General features: G+C 42.6%; 1 protein-coding gene across 3 annotated transcripts in view; it reads right to left on the reverse strand.

Moving 5' to 3' along the window:
* The window catches only part of LOC121284474 (PC3-like endoprotease variant B), an 893,918-nt gene that overhangs the window by 88,773 nt on the left and 786,835 nt on the right, over nucleotides 1–18,310 (reverse strand). For all 3 annotated transcript variants that reach the window (XM_041199978.1, XM_041199979.1, XM_041199980.1), the window contains exons 14-15: nucleotides 7,960–8,070; nucleotides 1,437–1,530 (exon numbers count right to left, since the gene is read on the reverse strand). In XM_041199978.1, coding sequence (XP_041055912.1) covers nucleotides 1,437–1,530; nucleotides 7,960–8,070 — 205 coding nt within the window. The remainder of the gene's footprint in view (nucleotides 1–1,436; nucleotides 1,531–7,959; nucleotides 8,071–18,310) is intronic.

The following is an 18,310-nucleotide window of genomic DNA, read 5'->3' on the forward strand; positions in this document are numbered from 1 at the left end:
TGTTATGCCACTGAGGTCCCGATGCACAGCATAAAATGAGCCCGAGGCAAAAAAATTCAGAGCCACGGTAACTTTCAGGGCAACTAACATTGGCTGTCCCCCCACACAGTTAGATGCTATCTGTTCGGCCAGCATCTCATAAATAGAAGTTATAGTTGCTCTTGAAAGCCGGAGTCTCCTCAAGCATCTTGTCTCTGTCATCTGCAGATAGGTCATCCTATTGGGTGGGTAAGGTCTCTTTGCCCTCAGCAGCCCCTTGCTCCTCTTCGGGTAGCGCTCCCTCATGCTTGTGCCTCCTGCTCCTGAGCATCTGGCCTCTTCCCTCTCCTTCTCATTCTCCTCCTCTCTGGAGGATGTATCTCCAGCAGAGACCAATATCCCCATATTCCTCAGATCAGCCATGCTGCAGTGTAGGTAAATCACAAAGTCCACAAATTTGCAGGTAAATGAATGGTTACAAACCCTGATAATGGCCAGGGATTCTGCACCTTCCAAGAATACCAAGTCAAAAACCCCAGAGTAGTCTCTTCTGCTGAAGTCACACACAGACCCAACTCCAACCTATATCTGCCCTGACAAGCAACCATGAAAAGGAACGGGTTTCCCACTTGGCGTTTTTCATGCGCTGGGAATGAATTATTGAAGCCAAAATGGATTACTGGAATCGATTAGACTGCTAATGAGGTTAACTATCCGTTAATTATCAATTTCAAAATGGCCGGTAGGCTCCTGATTTCGAGGCCCGCCCACCTACTGTATTATTGCTTACTGGTGTGATGATGTCAGGATCGCAACCCAGCATCATCACACCGGATATTACATCACCGTGGGACGAAAATAGCCCCTTTTCCAGTTAGTAAAGTTCAGCCCAAAGAATCATTTGACACTGGATTAGCAATTGCATGAAACAAAATACATGACTATTGGTCTCCTTGTTAGCAATTGATAAAAAGGAGCATAAGATAATTAGAAATAAATATGACTGCTGTCTTGGAAATTTTTAATTGTTCAGACGAAACATTTAATATCCTTAAACTGGTCAATTTACCTTTCAGTGAAATTAGTCAAGATCAGTGCAATTAAATACTTGACAAATAGATATATGTCCATGTTGGCTCCTAAATAAATTTTCAAATTTTGATTGGGTTACAGCATAAACAATTATATTATTAGTCACCATAACCAGAAGGTTGAATATACTGAATTGCACGAATTTCCTATTGTTGCATATCTGACAAACTTACTGTCAGGCAGATTTAACAGACAACACTAAATTTTCAACATTAGAGGACAGCAAAATTATTTGTTAGCATTTACACAAAGCATTTAGACCGTGAATAACCTGGTTTATGTCAGCCACAGTCTGCTTCATTTGTTGGGACTTCATAAGATATTGTTGGACTGCCGAAAACTGTGTTTATTGGTAACTCTCTCACCTGTACATGCTCAAGTGTGTCAACTGCATTCATAGTACCCATGCACGCATTTGTTGTCAGATTCAGTGTCAGAGAACCTTTTGCAGGAATAGCTCTAGAGGATTCAAGGTAAAAGAGAGAGAGAAAGAAAAAGCAAGTTTAGAGAAACAGCAGTATTTAAAGAAAAAAAGGCTTTCCCCAGTCATTTAGGCTGAACAGATCCAGCACTGTCAGATGGCGTCCCTGCCTTTTTCCTGAATCTTTCAAATATTCTGTCTTTTTTTATCTCTTCTGGGAAAGAGGCTTGAAAGTGAGTTGCAGGTCAAGGCAATAATTACCTGCTGCTAGGGATGCTATCTGATGGCCTGTATTACCTTTGCAGTCATGCATTCTCCAGTCATTGGGGACTTCATGTTACCTATTCTAGTCACATCATTTTCTGCTGATGACAGCGTCATGCCTTCATCCATCACATTTACATTTCAAAATGCCAGTCGGTTGGTATTGATTAATTATTAACAATGCAGGTCACTTGTGAGAATTATCAAGTCTCAATTCCAGATTATTGTCCCTTTGCATTTCTGTACTCTTTCTTTTAATACAAACACACTTCAACATTGATTAAAGCTGCCTCTTAGGACTGATTAGGTGAAACCATATATTAGTGGCAATAGCTAAATTACATCAACCATTGGTATGCATGATGAAAAAGCAAAGACACAACTGAATAGGGATGATTTTGGGACAGCTGGCTTGACGGCGTAGTGCATTATTGCTCTCATATGTCACCAATGGGGTGGAGTCCATGTGTACAATTACCCAAAAGCAACTTTCTGATCTTGGCTGTTTCTCAGGTGACAATGAGATCTGATTTTTTGTAAAGGCGGAGAGCATCTCCATTGTTATGAAGATGGCTGCAGAGGCCCAGATCCGGAAGTCCCACCCCAGAACATGCACCTGCCATTTTCGCGGGGCGGTGGCGTGGTGGTGAGGATGGGTCGAGTTCCAAATTTCACAGCTGTGGGCGTAGGTGCCCATATAAAACAACAACTGCCTCTAGTGATGTCAGGTTTTCATCAGCAAGGAATGGAAAACATGATGTGTGTAAGTAGGAGCAGGTCTAAACTTTACACAGTTGCTTGGATAGGTGGGGTACCCTTTTGGAGAGGTTATGGTACCCTTTTGGATTTGGTCCTTGGACATCTTTGGGGTGGTCAGGTGCTCTTTTGGAAAGGTAAGTTGCCCTTTGGAAGAGGCTGTGCCCTTTGAGATTGTTAAAGTTAGACAAGTATGTGCGTAAAAAGTGTATAAACTCATTGGAACTGTCAAGCTCATGGGCACTGTCAAGCTTGTTGGAACTGTGAAAAGTTACTGGCAAAAGGAACTGTCAAGCTTTCAATGCATTTAAAACTCCTGCCCTTTAAATATTTTTAAATGATTACAATTTTAAAAAAATAGTGCTTGCTATTTTATTCTGTCTATTGGCGTAAGGTTGAGGGTTATCATTATGGGATTAGTGCTGCACGACTGATTCCACAGCCTTCCATTAACGCTGTAGGGTGCCACTCAGTTCATCATAAGATTAACAGCCCCAAATGTTTATAGACGTTTTGAAGTGGGACTATAAATTCCAATGCTTGTTTTTTTTAGTCTCTGAGGGGATGTGGGCTTCAATGGCAAGGCCAGCATTTATTGTCCATTCCTAGTGACCCTTGAACTGAGTGGCTTACTAGGCCATTTCAGAGGGCAGTTAAGAGTCAATCACATTACTGTGGGTCTGGAGTCACATGTCGGTCAGACCAATTAAGGATGGTAGATATTCTCCCCTAAAGGACATTAGTGAACCAGATGGATTTTTACGACAATCCACTTGGTGTCATGGTTGCTGTCACTAGCTTTTTTTTATTCCAGAGTTACTAATCGAATTTAAATTCCACCAGCTACCATGGTGGGATTTGAACCTGTGTCTCAGAGCATTAGCAAATGTAGTGAATGGGTTTTTACCAATGAATGTTTTTTTTAATAGCGAATTCTTTATTAGACACTTAATAACTTTATTTTATCTGATCTCAGCATGGTTCCTGAGGCAGATACTGCCCATGGTGGGTACTGGGCGATATGGGATTGTAGGTGTAAGGGCAAGGGGTGGTAGTTGGAGGCATGAGTTGGCACTAAGTGTGCATAGAGGCTACAAAGGACCATGGGGTGGTGGGTGGAGGGGTATATATTGGCATGGAGGAACAACAGTGGAATGTTCAGTTTATTCATTGTGATTCCAAATTCTGAAGCTGTGGCTCAGTTGGTAGAACTTGTGCCTCCATAGCAGAATGTTATGGGCTCAAACACCATTCCAGAGACATGAGCTCAAAAAGCTAGGCTGGAGGGAGTACTACATGGTCAGAGGTGCCATATTTCAGATGACAGGTTAAACCAAGGCCACCTCTGCTCTTTCAGTTGGTTGTAAAAGGTCCCATGGAATTTTACTCAAGGAAAGTTGGTGAGTTATCCCCAGAGTCATGGCCAATGTTTATCCTTGAATTAACATCACTAAAAACAGATTATCTGATTATTATTGATTGTTTGTAGGACTTAGTTGTACACAACTTGGTTCCTGTGTTTCCTAAGTATTCCAACAGTGATTACATGATTAAAAATATTTCATTGATTGTAAAGCGTTTTGAGATGTACCGAGATCATGAAAAGTGCAATATAAATGTAATCTTTCTTGGTTTTATTTAAAGCATCCAGTTTCCTACATTACAGTCATAACTACACTTCAAAAAGCGTACTTCATTGTTTGTGAAACCTTTAGGCTATGAAGTGGATGTGGACCAAGGCAACCACTATGACATCTCTTTGAAGCAGCAAACAGGCAGAACCTTCATTACCCGCCGTTGATTCTTTTATCTCACGGAGTTATGTTCTTCATACTTAACATATGCCCCCTTTCCTACAGATGCATCACAACAAAGCGTGGTTGAAGCAGATTCAATGGTAACTTCCAAAAGGGAGTGGGACAAATATTTGAAGGGGAAAGAATCATAGGGCCAAGAAAATGGGAGTGAGACTAATTGGATAGCTTTTCAAACTACCAACACAGGCATGAGTGGTCAAACTGCCTCCTTCTGTGCTGTAGGATTGGAAAGGGCATAATAACACTGTGCCGAGTCATTCCTGAAATTTATAATGAATAAGTAAAGGGCACAGAAGAATGGGACGCTGTGAAGTTCTTGGCTGTGTACTGCACAGAAGGAATTCTCATTTCTCAGAAGCGACACCCAAATTCCAAGAACAAAATCAAAAAAATAAAAACATGCTAACTTAGAAAACTAACAACAGATGACCAATTTCCTCAAAAGAGCAAACACATCCTCAAAATGACGACAACCCAAGTTCTGTTTGATTCAGAGGTAAATTGTAGCTCTGTCTGATCTTGTCATGTACTCTTATAGCCGTTATCAAGGATAGAGATCGGGGTGGGGGAGGGGGGCACCCTGATCAACTTTGGCCTCTCTAACCCTGGAGCACTAAGATCAATTGTAATGCCTGGGTTGAGCTAAGCCAACGCTGTGCAAAAGTATCAATCTTGTGCCTTAATGCAGGTTTTTACTACCTGCAAATCTGGTGGTGATTGTTAGGGAGGTGGTGGATAAGGCTGATGTTCTGGCTACACTTAACTTATTAGTGTTTCTGGCCTAGGATGCCTTGCCTTTTATACCACAAGACTATTTTAATTTTTTTAGGTTAAAATTACCATGCATAAAAAACTGACCAGGGACTGCTTGAGATCAGAACAAGCAATCTGACTATTTCCCACAAGAAGAGGGAGTCCACAAGTCTTATCTGTTAAGATAAGAGGCAGATGTTCACAGTGATCTGCAGGGTATACTATATTCATTACATGAGGTTACCCTATACATGTATCTATATGGGCCACACTGACACTTGATCTACTTGACCCACCTCTCCCTGGAATGAGATCCTAAAATCGCTCCCTCCTTCTTGAGCCAGAAACATACTGATCAAGAAAATTGTCCTGAACACACTTCAGAAACTCTTCCCCTCTCTGTCCCTTACATTATTATTATCCCAGACTATATTAGGGTAATTAAAGTTCCCTATTATCACTACTCTACAGATTTTTTTGCAGCTCTCTATAATTTTCCTGCAGATTTGCTCCTCTATGGGCAGGAATTGACGTCCCGTGGGCAGGCACGTGCCCGACCCAATAAGGCATAAAATCACGAGCGATGACATTGGGTGAGCATCCTGATGTCATCGCGCCACTCCCACGACCTTTCAGTCAGTGGGTGCGCGCAAGAGTTGGCAGTGCACCCGCCAACAATTAAGAGGGCTAGTAAGCCCATTAAAGTTTCAATTAACTGCCATTTTTCACTGTCCGCTCAATCGCTTGGTTGGCAGGCGGGCGAATAGGCCAGAGGCCTTTGCAAGTTTTTACGAAACCTCATCCACAAGTGGGATGAGGTTTCCAATGACAAATAAAAAAGCAGAAAATATTTTTCAACTTCATTTCAAACATTTCCTTCCTCATGTAACTCAGTGACATGTGGGGACATGTTTATATCATCTTTTAAATCTTTATTTTTGTTTCTCCAATTCTTCAGCTCCCTGAGGCAGCTCCGTGCCCTCAGGGGGCTTTCAACATGTGCTCCTGTGTGCATGCGTGGTCACCCTCCTACCGCCCCCCAACCTCGGCAGTGCTGAGTGTTGCGGTGCATGCTTCACACTGGCTGGCTTTTAATTGGCCAGTCAGCGTGAATTCGCAGTCGGGGGCCAATCGCAGGCGGTGGGGCTTTTCCCAGTCGCTCCTGGGCCCGCCCGCTGCATTCGCTTGACGAAGGGAAAATCCTGCCCTCTATCTTTCCCACCAGTGAGCAGCCAATAGGATACACTCAGTAATGGAATGGTACCCCTAATGTTTCTTAACTCTAACTAGGTACTGTTCTTGACCCCTCTAGGACATTTTCTTTCTCCAGCACTGTAATGTTTTTCTTAATCAATACTGCCGTGCTTTCTCCTTTCTAACCTTCCCTATTTTTCACGAACACCTTGTATCCGGGAATATTTAGTACTCAGTCCTGCCCTTTTTTGAGCCAGTTTTCCTTTATCACCATTATATTCCCATGCAGCTATTTAAGTGTGCAACCTTATTTATCACATTCCCTGCATTCACATAGTTGCACTGTAAACCTAATTTAGACCTTACTGCATTTCCTCTTAAGTCTGACCCCACTTTATACCTTACTATTTCTTACTCTAGTGCTATCTGTTTCTCCCAGTCCTTTGTTCGCCTGGTTTCTCCTTTCTAATGCTATATCCTAGTTCCCAGCTCCCTGTCAAGTTAGTTTAAATCCTTGCCAATGGCACTAGCAAACTGCCCATGAGGACCTTGTTCCTGGCTCTGTTGAAGTGCAACCCATCCAGTCTGGATTGCCTTACCTTCTCCAGAACAGTCCCAATGTTCCAGGAATCTAAAGCCCTCCCTCCAGGGCTCTCTCTCTAGTCATGCACTTATCTGCTTTATCCTCCTATTTCTATACACCTTAGCATGTGGCACTGGGAGTAATCTGGTGATTACTGCCTTTGAGGTCCTCCTTGCTGGGTATCTTTCCCAGCTCCCTGGCACTAGGAAGACAGCATACCATCCAGGAATCAAGTCTATGGCCACAGAAAAGCCTAACGGTTCCCCTGACTATAGAATCCCCTAGATAATTGCATTCACAGTCTTCCTCCTGCCCACTATACAGCTGAGCCACCTGTAGTGCAGTGACTCTTGCTGCACTCCACAGAGAAACCATCACCCTCACCAGTATTGAATATGTGGATTAATTAAGGAAAGCCAACATAGATTTGTTAAAGGAAAGTGGGATCTAGGGTTTTATGACGAGAGACATAGAGTACAAATACGAGGAAGTTCTGATGAACCTTTATAAAACACTGGTTCAGCCTCAAGTGGAGTATTGTGTTCAATTCTTGGCAGTGCACTTTAGGAAGGATGTGAAGGCTTCAGGAACGGTACAGGAAAGATTTATGAGACTAATTCCAGGGATAAGGGACTTAGTTATGTGGCTAGATGGAGAAGCTGAGGCTGTTCTCCTTAGAGAACAGAAGGTTGAGAGGAGATTTGATAAGAGTGTTCAAATTCACAAAGTCTTTAGATAGCTAAAGCAGATAGAGAGAAACTGCTCCCATTGGTGGAAGGGTCGAGAACCAGAGGACACTGTTATAAAGTGATTGGCAAAGATCCAATCGCACCTTGAGGAAAAACATTTTTGGACAGAGAGTGGCTAGAATCTGGAATGCACTGCCAGTGAGTGTGGTGGAGGCAGATTCAATTGTGGCTTTCAAAAGAGAATTGGATAAGCACCAAAGGAAAAAAATGCAGTGCTATAGGGAAAGAAGGGGACAGTGGAGCTAACTGAGTTATCTTGCAGAGGGACAGTATAGACATGACAGACCAAATGGTCTCCTTCTACGCTGAAACATTCCACGATTCTATGTTTTGAGAAACCTAAAAACTTACTTTTTCAGTTGAGGACCATAATTAACCACACACTTTCTCTGAGGACCCAGGCTTTTCCACTTAAGGGCTGCCTTCAACATTCGCCCAGCATCAAGTAAACCGAATCCATATCTATTGGATGAAAACAATTACACATATTGAATATGAAATGCTAATGAAGAAAATTAATAAGCACCGTACCTAGCCCAATAAACAGATATCAGTGCAAGGCTCCTGAAACAGGCAGTGGACAGGGAGTGTGGGGATTTTCTCTTTATTCTTGTTCTTTGATTCACCATTACAGGTGAGACAGTGGCTCATTTATATAACCATAAAGACTATTTTACAGCAAGTGTAGTGGTTCTCTTTTAATCACAGTTCCATTTTCTGATGAATGCCACCTGACAGCTATTTTAAAGAGAATTAAGAAACTATACTCAGTTGAACACGGATAGAGCTTTTTACTTACACTCTATTTGAGTTCATTGATAAAACAAAGAGGTTTTCTGTTTGCTTCAGCTGCTGATCCCCCTTCACAGCCACCAGTGATGCATGTCAGAAAAACAGGCAATGTACTGGTGAGAAACTTGAAAACTAAAGGCAGTCCATTAAGAACTGGAGGTTATCCACAATCCATATTTACTCATAAGTACATTTTTAAATGCCATCAAATTATTTAAACTAAAAAAAAATCAAAATGAATTGGACATAAAAGGAAAGCATATCTCCTCAAATAGAAGTAAGTGTTTGGAATCAATGGACATTTTTTTTTATTAAAGGCTGATTCCTGCTGATTGCAAGCTGACCATCATGGCCTACTGCAGATAGGAAGAAAATGATTAATAGTGTGAATAGGAGGAAAAAAAATGAAGAAAAAAACAGGAAGAGCAATTCATTGAAAATAAAGATGAAACAGCAGCAGAAGACAGTTGCACATCAGCTTAGTGTTGCTTTTAATTGCTTCCAAAGCATTTGTGACCCCAGGACTAATGAAGATTTTGCTTTTTCTCAAAGACAGAATGAAAATCCAATTTATTTTTAGACCATGAAAATTCCCTTTAAAAATATTAGTGAGTTTTATTCATATGCACAAACCAGACCTAAAGGAACACATTTGGAATCTCTGGAGCAGAAGTAAGTACTGGATGTTAATTCTCCATTACATAGTTGAAGGCAAAAACAATGAGGACAACTATCTGTGACCCCTAACATTTACCGGAAGTGTCAGGCTGTATCTGTCTGTGACTGCATTTACCATTATTTTAGCAGCATCGTGAGGAGGGCACACAATTTAAATTTCTATGTGGGAGCCTGTGCCACTGGGAACACATATTAGCACCTTACTGCCCAGAGGTGTTGTAAAATGTGTTGAGCAGCATAGGTCCAAGGGCCATGCTTCCATTCCTCTCCCAAGAAAGAAGTTCAAAGTGTTTCCTTTCCCTCTTTGTAAAGAGCCTGGAATTCACCTGTAGATATTCAGTTTTCTTATCAAAACCACTATCTGGGACTGGATCCTCAAGTTCCACTTCTGGTATTCTGGGAGCAGTTACATTTGTTTCCACTTGGTGTACCAACCCACTATCACATTGCCAGGGTGGAATGCAGGAACTTCAGGTCTGGGAGTCCTTTTACTTGGCCACACCCCCTCCTATGTCACTGACCATGTTTGGGACAGGCACAGGCTCACTCCTCTCACCCCCTGCAACTAGTCTTAGCAGAAACTCCAAGGGAAGGGCAAGGCTCTGCTTTGGATACAGCAGGAATACAGAAGGGGACAGTGGGTTTTTGACCTCAATAGATATGTGCTTTACTTTCATGCTTTGATTGTTGTATCCATGGGTTGTTGTTTCCATGCTATAGAAGCTCCATGTGTTCACTTCCAAACACCGTGAGATGAAAGTAGTTTTCATCTGTTACTCTTATATATACTACCTCCACCATATATAAAACATTTTCTACTCCTAAGGTTTGGCAGATCATACCCAAATTCCTAGAATCCTATTACATATCCATTATCACTTAACCTGGGGACACACTGATCGAATAACCTGGTTTGGCAGCTAGAGAACTTTCCATCCCAATTTTAGAAAGCAGAACTTACTCTAGACTACTGAAATGTACGAAAGTTTGTCAATTATTTGGGGCAGATAAAACCCTAATTAGTAATCAACTGAACCACCCTCCCAAACCAAACACTCCTGCTAGATGTGGAATTACGAACTAATGAGAATAGGTCTAAAATCTGTATTGAATCTCTGTTATTGAATCTGTGCTTTTCAATGCTCCTTGATAGGGCAAGATATAACTATTGTCCTGCTGGAAAAGGAACATTGATTCAACAAAGGAAGAGAAATGGTTGATTCAAAACAGCCTCATATTCTGGTAGGAACTCATAGGATAAGAACAAATCACCTTGAGCTTTCTGAAGAGTATTGTGTGAGGAAATGAGCAGGTAGGGCATTACAATGATCTGTGAGTTCATTGTTCCATTTCTTGACACTGTCTCAGTGAATTTCCTTATTGTATTTAAAGGAGTGAAAGTCACAGTCGCTGTTGTGTTGATTACTTTTTGCCATAGGGTCCTTTCAAGATCACAGTGGAGATTGCATTGGAATTATTCACAACACAGTATCCAATTTATTCAGGAGCAGATTTTTTTCTTAGTGTTTCCTTCATGCTTCATTCATTTTTACAGAAAAGAAGAACAATTGTCAGGGTAGCAGATGTTCTACCCTGTTGCAGGATTTCCAATAGTGCAGGGTGTGCTTGACTACACACATGTTGAGATATAGATAGCCTTTGAAAAATCCATTGGCCTACATTAACCATAAGGTATTCTATTCTTGAAATATTTGGATAGTTGATAATGCAAAAAATATCATTGGGTTAATTAGTGAAAAATTGCATGTTTTCTTTTTGTTACACAATTCCTGTATTGTTTGAGGATGGGGATGTTTTTAGGTCATGTGAAATCCAAATGATAAAATTACAGTCAACCACAGTGAGCCGCCAGGTGGTTGTGGAACAGGCCATTAGAATACAGCAGTACAGCTTTTGCTGCCTGGATGAAGTTGGCAGCACTCAAATTACTAGTCTGGCTACTATATAAAATCATTGCTGTGTATTGCGTATGACATGGTGAGGTAATAGCAAAGGATGATGTACTGCAAACGCATATAGCAAAAATACAGGATGAGGATCCTCAATGAGCAGGCCCAAAGGGTACTATGCTGTTACTGTTTGGAAACCTGCTTATTCCAGTAATTGAAAGTTTCTTTTGGGAATTCATTTTTTGAAGAATAATTTTTATTTGACCAGCAGTCAGCTTTAAAATCACTGAATAATTTTCAGGTATTCTCTCAATAGGCTTTCAGTTATGGCTTAGTGGGTAGCAGGCTGGCCTCTGAACCAGATGGCTGTTGGTTCAACTGGCACTCCAAAGACTTGAGCACATTGTCCAGGCTGACGTTTCAGCTCAAGCGCTGGGTGGGGGGGTGGTGAGCTCTGCACTGTTGAAGATACCATCTTTTGAATGAGATGTTAAACCTGTCTGTCTTCTCAGGTGCACACAGGAGAACCTGGATGAGCATGGGAGTTCTCCTTCTATCCTGGGCCGTATTTATCAGTCAACTAAAGTTAATAAAAGAGATTATTTGGTCATTATTACATTGCTGTTTGTGGAAGCTTGACTTATGCAAATTAGCTGCCACATTTCCCGCATTACAACAATGACTATTCTTCCAAAAGTTCTTCATTGGCTGTCTAACATTTCGAAGGTTGTGAATTGCATTATATAAATGCAAATCTTTCTTTTTTTCTTTCTTTACATCTTTCCTAATGGTGCCTACAATTCTGTCTCCATTTAATCCTAACTTTCAGCTTCTGTATTTCCTGCAGCGGCAGGAAGTTCTGAGATGGACGGTTAATGCTTTCCAGCAGGAGCCTTAACAATCTGAGGTGCTGCTTCCTTGTCTTTAATTTCCCTTAAAAAGCAAAGCAAAGAGTGTGATGGTAGTCTGCTTGCTATCACATGGCATGAAATCCCATCATCAGAAAGCATTTCTTAATTAGGGTGATCATAGGGGTAGAAACTGAGATAATACATAACATGTGATGTTAGTGTTGGTTCAATAGTAGCACCCTCACATCTCAGAAGGCTCCAGGTTCAAAATCTAATCCAGAGATTGGAGTACCTATTCTAGGCTGACACTCCAATGCAGTATAGAGGCAGTGCTACATTGTCAGAGCTGCCATTTTGGAATGTCTTGAGAATGTGAGAAGAACTAATAAAATACAAGTTCTTTCTTTCCACTATTGCCCTTATGCATTTTGCTGGAAATATAAATAGTACCAGAAGACTGGCAGACAGCAAAAAAGAGAATTAAGGCAGACTATTATAAAAAAAATGATAGAATCTTTGCTAAAAGATAATAAAATACCTAGAAACGAAGAATAGAATAAAAATAATCAACATGGATTGCTAAAAGGAAGGTCATATTTGACCAACCTTAATGAATTCTTTAACAAGGCAACAGCAAGGGTGGACAAGGATAATACAGTCTATGTGGTCTCAAAAGGCATTGCCTAGATCTTCTAGTCTCTGGATTGTCAGAGACTGGATGTATGACTCAAGATACACATCAGGACAATGCAGAAGTCCTAACATGCTGACCTCCACAGGAATTACCCAGGAAGTTTGAACTTCCGATGGGCAATTCCCTTGCTCCCCGGGACCCCCTGCACCAGACTCAGATGCTTAATTAGAGTCTGAGACATCAGACAGTTCCACGGGACTTACCTGATTAGTTACCCAGGAAATGTTAGACTGAAAAACGCTAGCCTAACACCTGAATAACTACAGAACTGACCCCGCCCCCCCATCACTCACACTGACCCACCCAACTCCCCCTGACCTCCTGGCTGCTCCCCAAACTGATGTGACAACTCCTGACCAACCTACCCACAGCCACCCTACCAACTCAGCCACCTGCCACCCCATCCACCTGTCGCTTCACCCACCTGTCACTTCAACCTCCTGCCACTCCACCCACTTACCACCTCACCCACCTGCACCCTATCCACCTACCATCCTAGCTGCTTGCCACCCTATACACTTACCACCTCATCCACCTGCTCACCTATCACCTCACCCACCTGTCAACCTACAATCTGTCACTCTACCTACTGCCACCCCACTCACCTGCCATCCTACCCATCCACCAGTGCCCACCTGCCACTCTACCCACCTGCCACATTACCCACCTAGCACCTCACTCACTTGCCACCCTACCCACCTGCCACCCTACCCAGTTACATCACCTACCTACCCACCTTACCGTCCCACCAACTCACCTATTCACTAACGTTCATCTGTTCACCGATTAACTAATATTCACACTGGATATTTAAACTAACCACATGGCAGCTAATACTGTAAAAAGGGGTCATGTCCTGTCTTCTCCTGACGCTACAGTGCTGCAATGGAGTTCTCTAATTGACGTTGTGTTCCACATTTTTGAAGAAACCGGGCTCGGAAGACCGGACAAAAAATGTGGAGCAGCGTTCGGGTGTGGAAAAGTTTGAGCGGACCGGCAATACGACGATGATTGCTGCTCTGCATAAGATCCAGGCCATTAAATAAGGTGGCGCGGACATAAACCACAATTGGATCAAATAGTCTATTTTTGTGCCATGGGTCCTTGCACTTCAAGTATCACAGAGCGTGAAGGGGACTAGAGTACCCCTTGAAAATTGATGATAAATCATAGATGGTGATCAATGCAACCAGGTTAGTGAAATTGGGAAACACGCTTATTACGTGACATTACTGACTTCTGTTACCTTGCTGGAAGTACCATTCACTGCTAAGGGCTATCTTCTTCCACAGCAACTTTGTCAGATTTCCAATAGAACTACCTGAACTAAATTAGGGATCAGCACCTTGATTAATCACCAATTTCAGACATTACTGTGACAAATTGATGCAAATTCAAAATGGCTGCCACTGCAAAAACAGTGGATTTCCTTTTCAGCTCCCTCTCCAGCGTAAGTTCTCCCTAGAATGTTCATTCTAGTGAGCATTTTAATCAAGACCCACTCAGGAAGATCTCACAGATTCATGGTGGAGTCATGTGGAGACCTAGAATTACAGTTCCAGCACAGTCGTGGCTACAGTAACTCCACCCTGAAGGAAGGTTTCTCCTTCTTCTTGACTCGTTTTCTGTGCCAAGAGACGCATGAGAGGCTGGCAAAGCACGTGAAAGGAAAATTTAGCCCAGTGAATCAAAACATTTCAACAAACAAAACATTTTTAAAAACTGCAATGGAACAAGTAAGTAATTAATATGATGCACCAAATTTGAGAATTTATGGTCTGAATTTTTTTGTTGAGGGTCAAGTGGTTCCTCCGGGATTGAAAGCAGAAGATGACCTTGCACTGGCCATCAGTGGGACCCTGAGGAGTGCCTGCTGCCGCCGTGGCCACTGTCCAATATGGACACTGACCAGCGTCCCCAGAGCTGCAGACCCAGTCACAGGGCTGGCAGCTCAGCAGCTGTGGTTAGTGGTTGCCACCGCTGAGGCTACAGCACAAAGGGAGGAGACGCCTCAATGTCAAGGCATCCTTGAAGAGCAGGTAAGTTTTTGTGAGGAAGCTGGGTCCTGCATTCCTAGGACAGCCTTTGGGAGATTGAGCCTGGAGTTGAGTGATTTGAGTGGGACTGCGAGTTTGTGAGTCGGCCAGTAGAGAAATGATAACGCTTTGACTCCACAAGGTAAATTGTATGTTTTGGTTGCTTTAAACCAACCACAACCTCCCCACCCCGCAATCCCCCTGCTCATGTCGTCACCAGAAACCACCCCGTTCCCCCCCACCTAACTGGTCACTAGCACCCCACTCCCATCCTGGTTTCATGGTCAAAGTATCCCTTATTTTATTTCATAAAAGTTTGTCACCCTGACCAAAAGGCTGGGAAAACTTAGCCTTAGAATTTAGCTTAATGAGTGGCAAAAGTAGGAGATGCGGTTGATTAAACTATGATTAAGTTGCATGACTCCTGACTGGTCCGCTGTGATTGCCATTTTGACAGCAGTGTTAACAGTAAAACCTTTATCAACTTGCAGTCAAACAGAGAACTTTTCCTGACAGAGGATGATCTATTTTGTTGGCATATTTTGGTTCCTGTGCAGAACACCATATTCAGCTATTTTTGTGGTCAATGTGAAAACTTTATACTGTATTTATACCAGGGAATTCTGACATTCATTAACCAAGTAATTAAAACCTTTTGTTAAACATTGTGAAACGTAAGCACCACCAGGAGGTTCAGCCTATCTGCAGTATAAACTCCATCAAAAGTAACAAAACATCCTGATTTTGCACACGCCCTATCCTCACCACCACAAAAGTAGAAATGTATGTCATCATTCTAACTCTAAGATGTTGGACTCTGAATATTGCTGAACAATCCTGAGTGCGCTAGCAGCTACAGCAACTACCAATTTATGATAATCTGTTGAGCTCATAATGTGGATCATTTACACTTGCTAGAAGTGCCATACATTTATACATAAGGACCTGATCTCTGCAAACAAAAGGAACCATGTTCAAGCCTTGAGTCTTTTTTGAATTACCCAGGAGTTTGGGGAGCCTAGAGTTCCCTGTTGCTTTCTCCAAGGCAATGCCTTGGTCAATCAAATTGACTTGCCAACTGATCAGCATCCTTTTCTCCTGTGGCATAAATTGTGATCATTTGAAATTTGGCATTCTTGAGTTTATCCTGATGAGTGCAAGACAAAAAGCTTTGGCAACATGTCTCTCTTTTCAGCAATACTGCATATTGCTTTATTATATTAGGTTCCATAAGGACATAGTGTTACAAGTAGGTGGTTTCTCCAAATATCAATAGCACTAAGCTGGTATTTAAGCTCCAATTTTAACTTGGGTGTGAGTTCATTAGGGGTCAGCAGGGCAAGCTCATGTGTAAGCCCTTCTGGCCATGCTGGAGACAATTTTAACTCCTGGGTCCCATTTCCATCTCCCAGCGTGTCTTCCAGCTGATCCTGATTGGAAATCAGCTGGTGGCCAGTGGGTGGGAATGGAATTTTGGCTGGAAATTGTTGCCAGGTCCCCAGCAGTAAGGTAAGTTATAAATTAACATGACTATTCATAGTGGTTAACCCAGGGCATTTCAGCAATCTTATCATCTACAATGTGCAAGTTAACAAGAAGTTCCATGAAAATATTGAGAAGCATGCAACTGAATTTCTGCCATCATCTGCCAAATTAAAATGAAGTTTCAACTATACTTACATAAAAAAAACTTACAAACATATTTTTGTTTCATTTCCAAAAATATGACAAAATGATTTGTGTTTAATTCTATCATTATGTCACATTAGTGTGATGTTATTTTGAAGGCAGTGATGTATGACTCTTCTGGCTTTTCTCCCTTAAACAGAAACAAGAGGCTTAATTTTCCCAGTCCATTGGCAGTGGATGGGTTGGCAAAATGGCAGGGAAGGCACATCAGGAGAGGAGCCCAACATCTTTCTGCCATCATTGCATATTGCCAGCAGTGGGAATTTTGTGTGGCCAATTGACCCACTTAAATAGCCAATTAAGGGTCTCTTCATGCATCTACGGCTATTTTTCTCATATTGGGAGGGACTGTTGCCATATGTGGAGATCACCCAGTAAACCCTGGCGGATTCCCAGGGGGTTCCGGAAAATTGGAGGGGGTGGTGGGAGGGTGGGGTTGGTGGGGGGGGAGCTGGGGAAAACCTCATTTATGGCCACTACCCAATCCATGACCCACTGGGGGGCCCTCTGATTACAATGGGCACTCTTACGACAAAGGTGACACCAATGTTCAATGACCACTCCTGCCCTCAATTACCTGGGCCTGCCTTCCTGGTGCTAGCTCCCCTCAATCATATTTAGCTACTGGTGGCACTGCTGAGACTTCTGGTTCTCTGATTAGGCTGTCAACTCTTGGGGGAGAGCCACTACCCTTAATTGGCAGCCCCAGTGGTGGCATCTTAAGTTGACCGCTGCTGGCAATCAGCCACCTCACATCCCATCTGTAGCCGAAACATGGTTGGCTATACCACTTGCAGTAACTATGTCCTGATGGAACCTAATATAATAAAGCAATATTTCAGTATTGCTGAAAAGAGAGACATGTTGCCAAAGCTTTTTGTCTTGCACTCATCAGGATAAATTCAAGAATGCCAAATTTCAAATGATCACAATTTATACCACAGGAGAAAAGGATGCTGATTGACTGGCGAGTCAACTTGATTGACCAAGGCTTTGCCATGGAGAAAGCAACAGGGAACTATAGGCTCCCCGAACTCCCGGATAATTCAAAAAAGGCGCAAGGCTTGAACATGTTCCTATTCCACTCAGTGGTGGGACATCCACATCACCTATAAAATTCAGCTCAAAGTTTGCGAAAGACTTTTTTTGTGAAGACATTGCTATTGACACAGAACTTTCTCCATCTATGTAAGTAATCCCTCATAGTCCGCAGGTGTGACCATATTCCAATGGTTTATAAAGGCGTTCGTAATAAAATTACTAAATATCAAATAAGTTGCTCTGTCCCCTACCTGACAGTGTTACTCTAAAGAACATGAATTCCTCTGGCATTCACTCTCTTCCTCTTCCCTCCCTGCCTAACAAAAATGATCAGCTTATTAGGTCTTCACTTTACTAAGCATACTACGGGCTGGAGTTAATGCAGCCCATTGCGTCAGAAACCGTGGTAGCCAGGCCCACTTAATTGCAGCAGCAAAACCTCCCGAGATTATGTTGGAGGGGAAAGGGCTGATGCGTGAATCCTGGCTGCTGGCAGTGGGATGTCAATTAAGCTCATTAATGAGCTAATTGGCAGCTATTACCCGGGAAGCTCACTGCAATTTAGTAGTGGCTCTGGGATTAAATGGGAGTCGCACGGCTTACTGCACATCCTGAAGGCCACCCAGCAAACCCTGTAGGGTTCACCTGTGGCCTTCTGGGGAGGTCCCAATGATGGAGGGATCTGATTTTGGAAAGGGGTAGTGGGCATTAAATGTCTTCCCTGCTCTTGCCCCTGACTGACCTGCACCCCCCCACCTCGTGACCCCAATTCTACGATTCCCAGTTTGCCCCCCACTCGCCTTTGGCCTGGAACCCTTTGCTGATCCTGGGCCTCTGGGTGCATTGGCAGCAGCTGCCACTACTCATGGTGACACTTCCTCTCCACTTCCTGCACCAAGGCTTCCAGTGCAGCATTGAAAAATCTAGGAGCTTGCTCTCTACCATGTTATGCAAATTTTTGTGTCTTTACCATATCAATATCACTTTTATCATGACTTCCAGCACCTGCTT

The sequence above is a fragment of the Carcharodon carcharias genome, chromosome 11 (genome assembly GCF_017639515.1).
Source record: "Carcharodon carcharias isolate sCarCar2 chromosome 11, sCarCar2.pri, whole genome shotgun sequence".
Lineage (NCBI taxonomy): Eukaryota > Metazoa > Chordata > Chondrichthyes > Lamniformes > Lamnidae > Carcharodon > Carcharodon carcharias.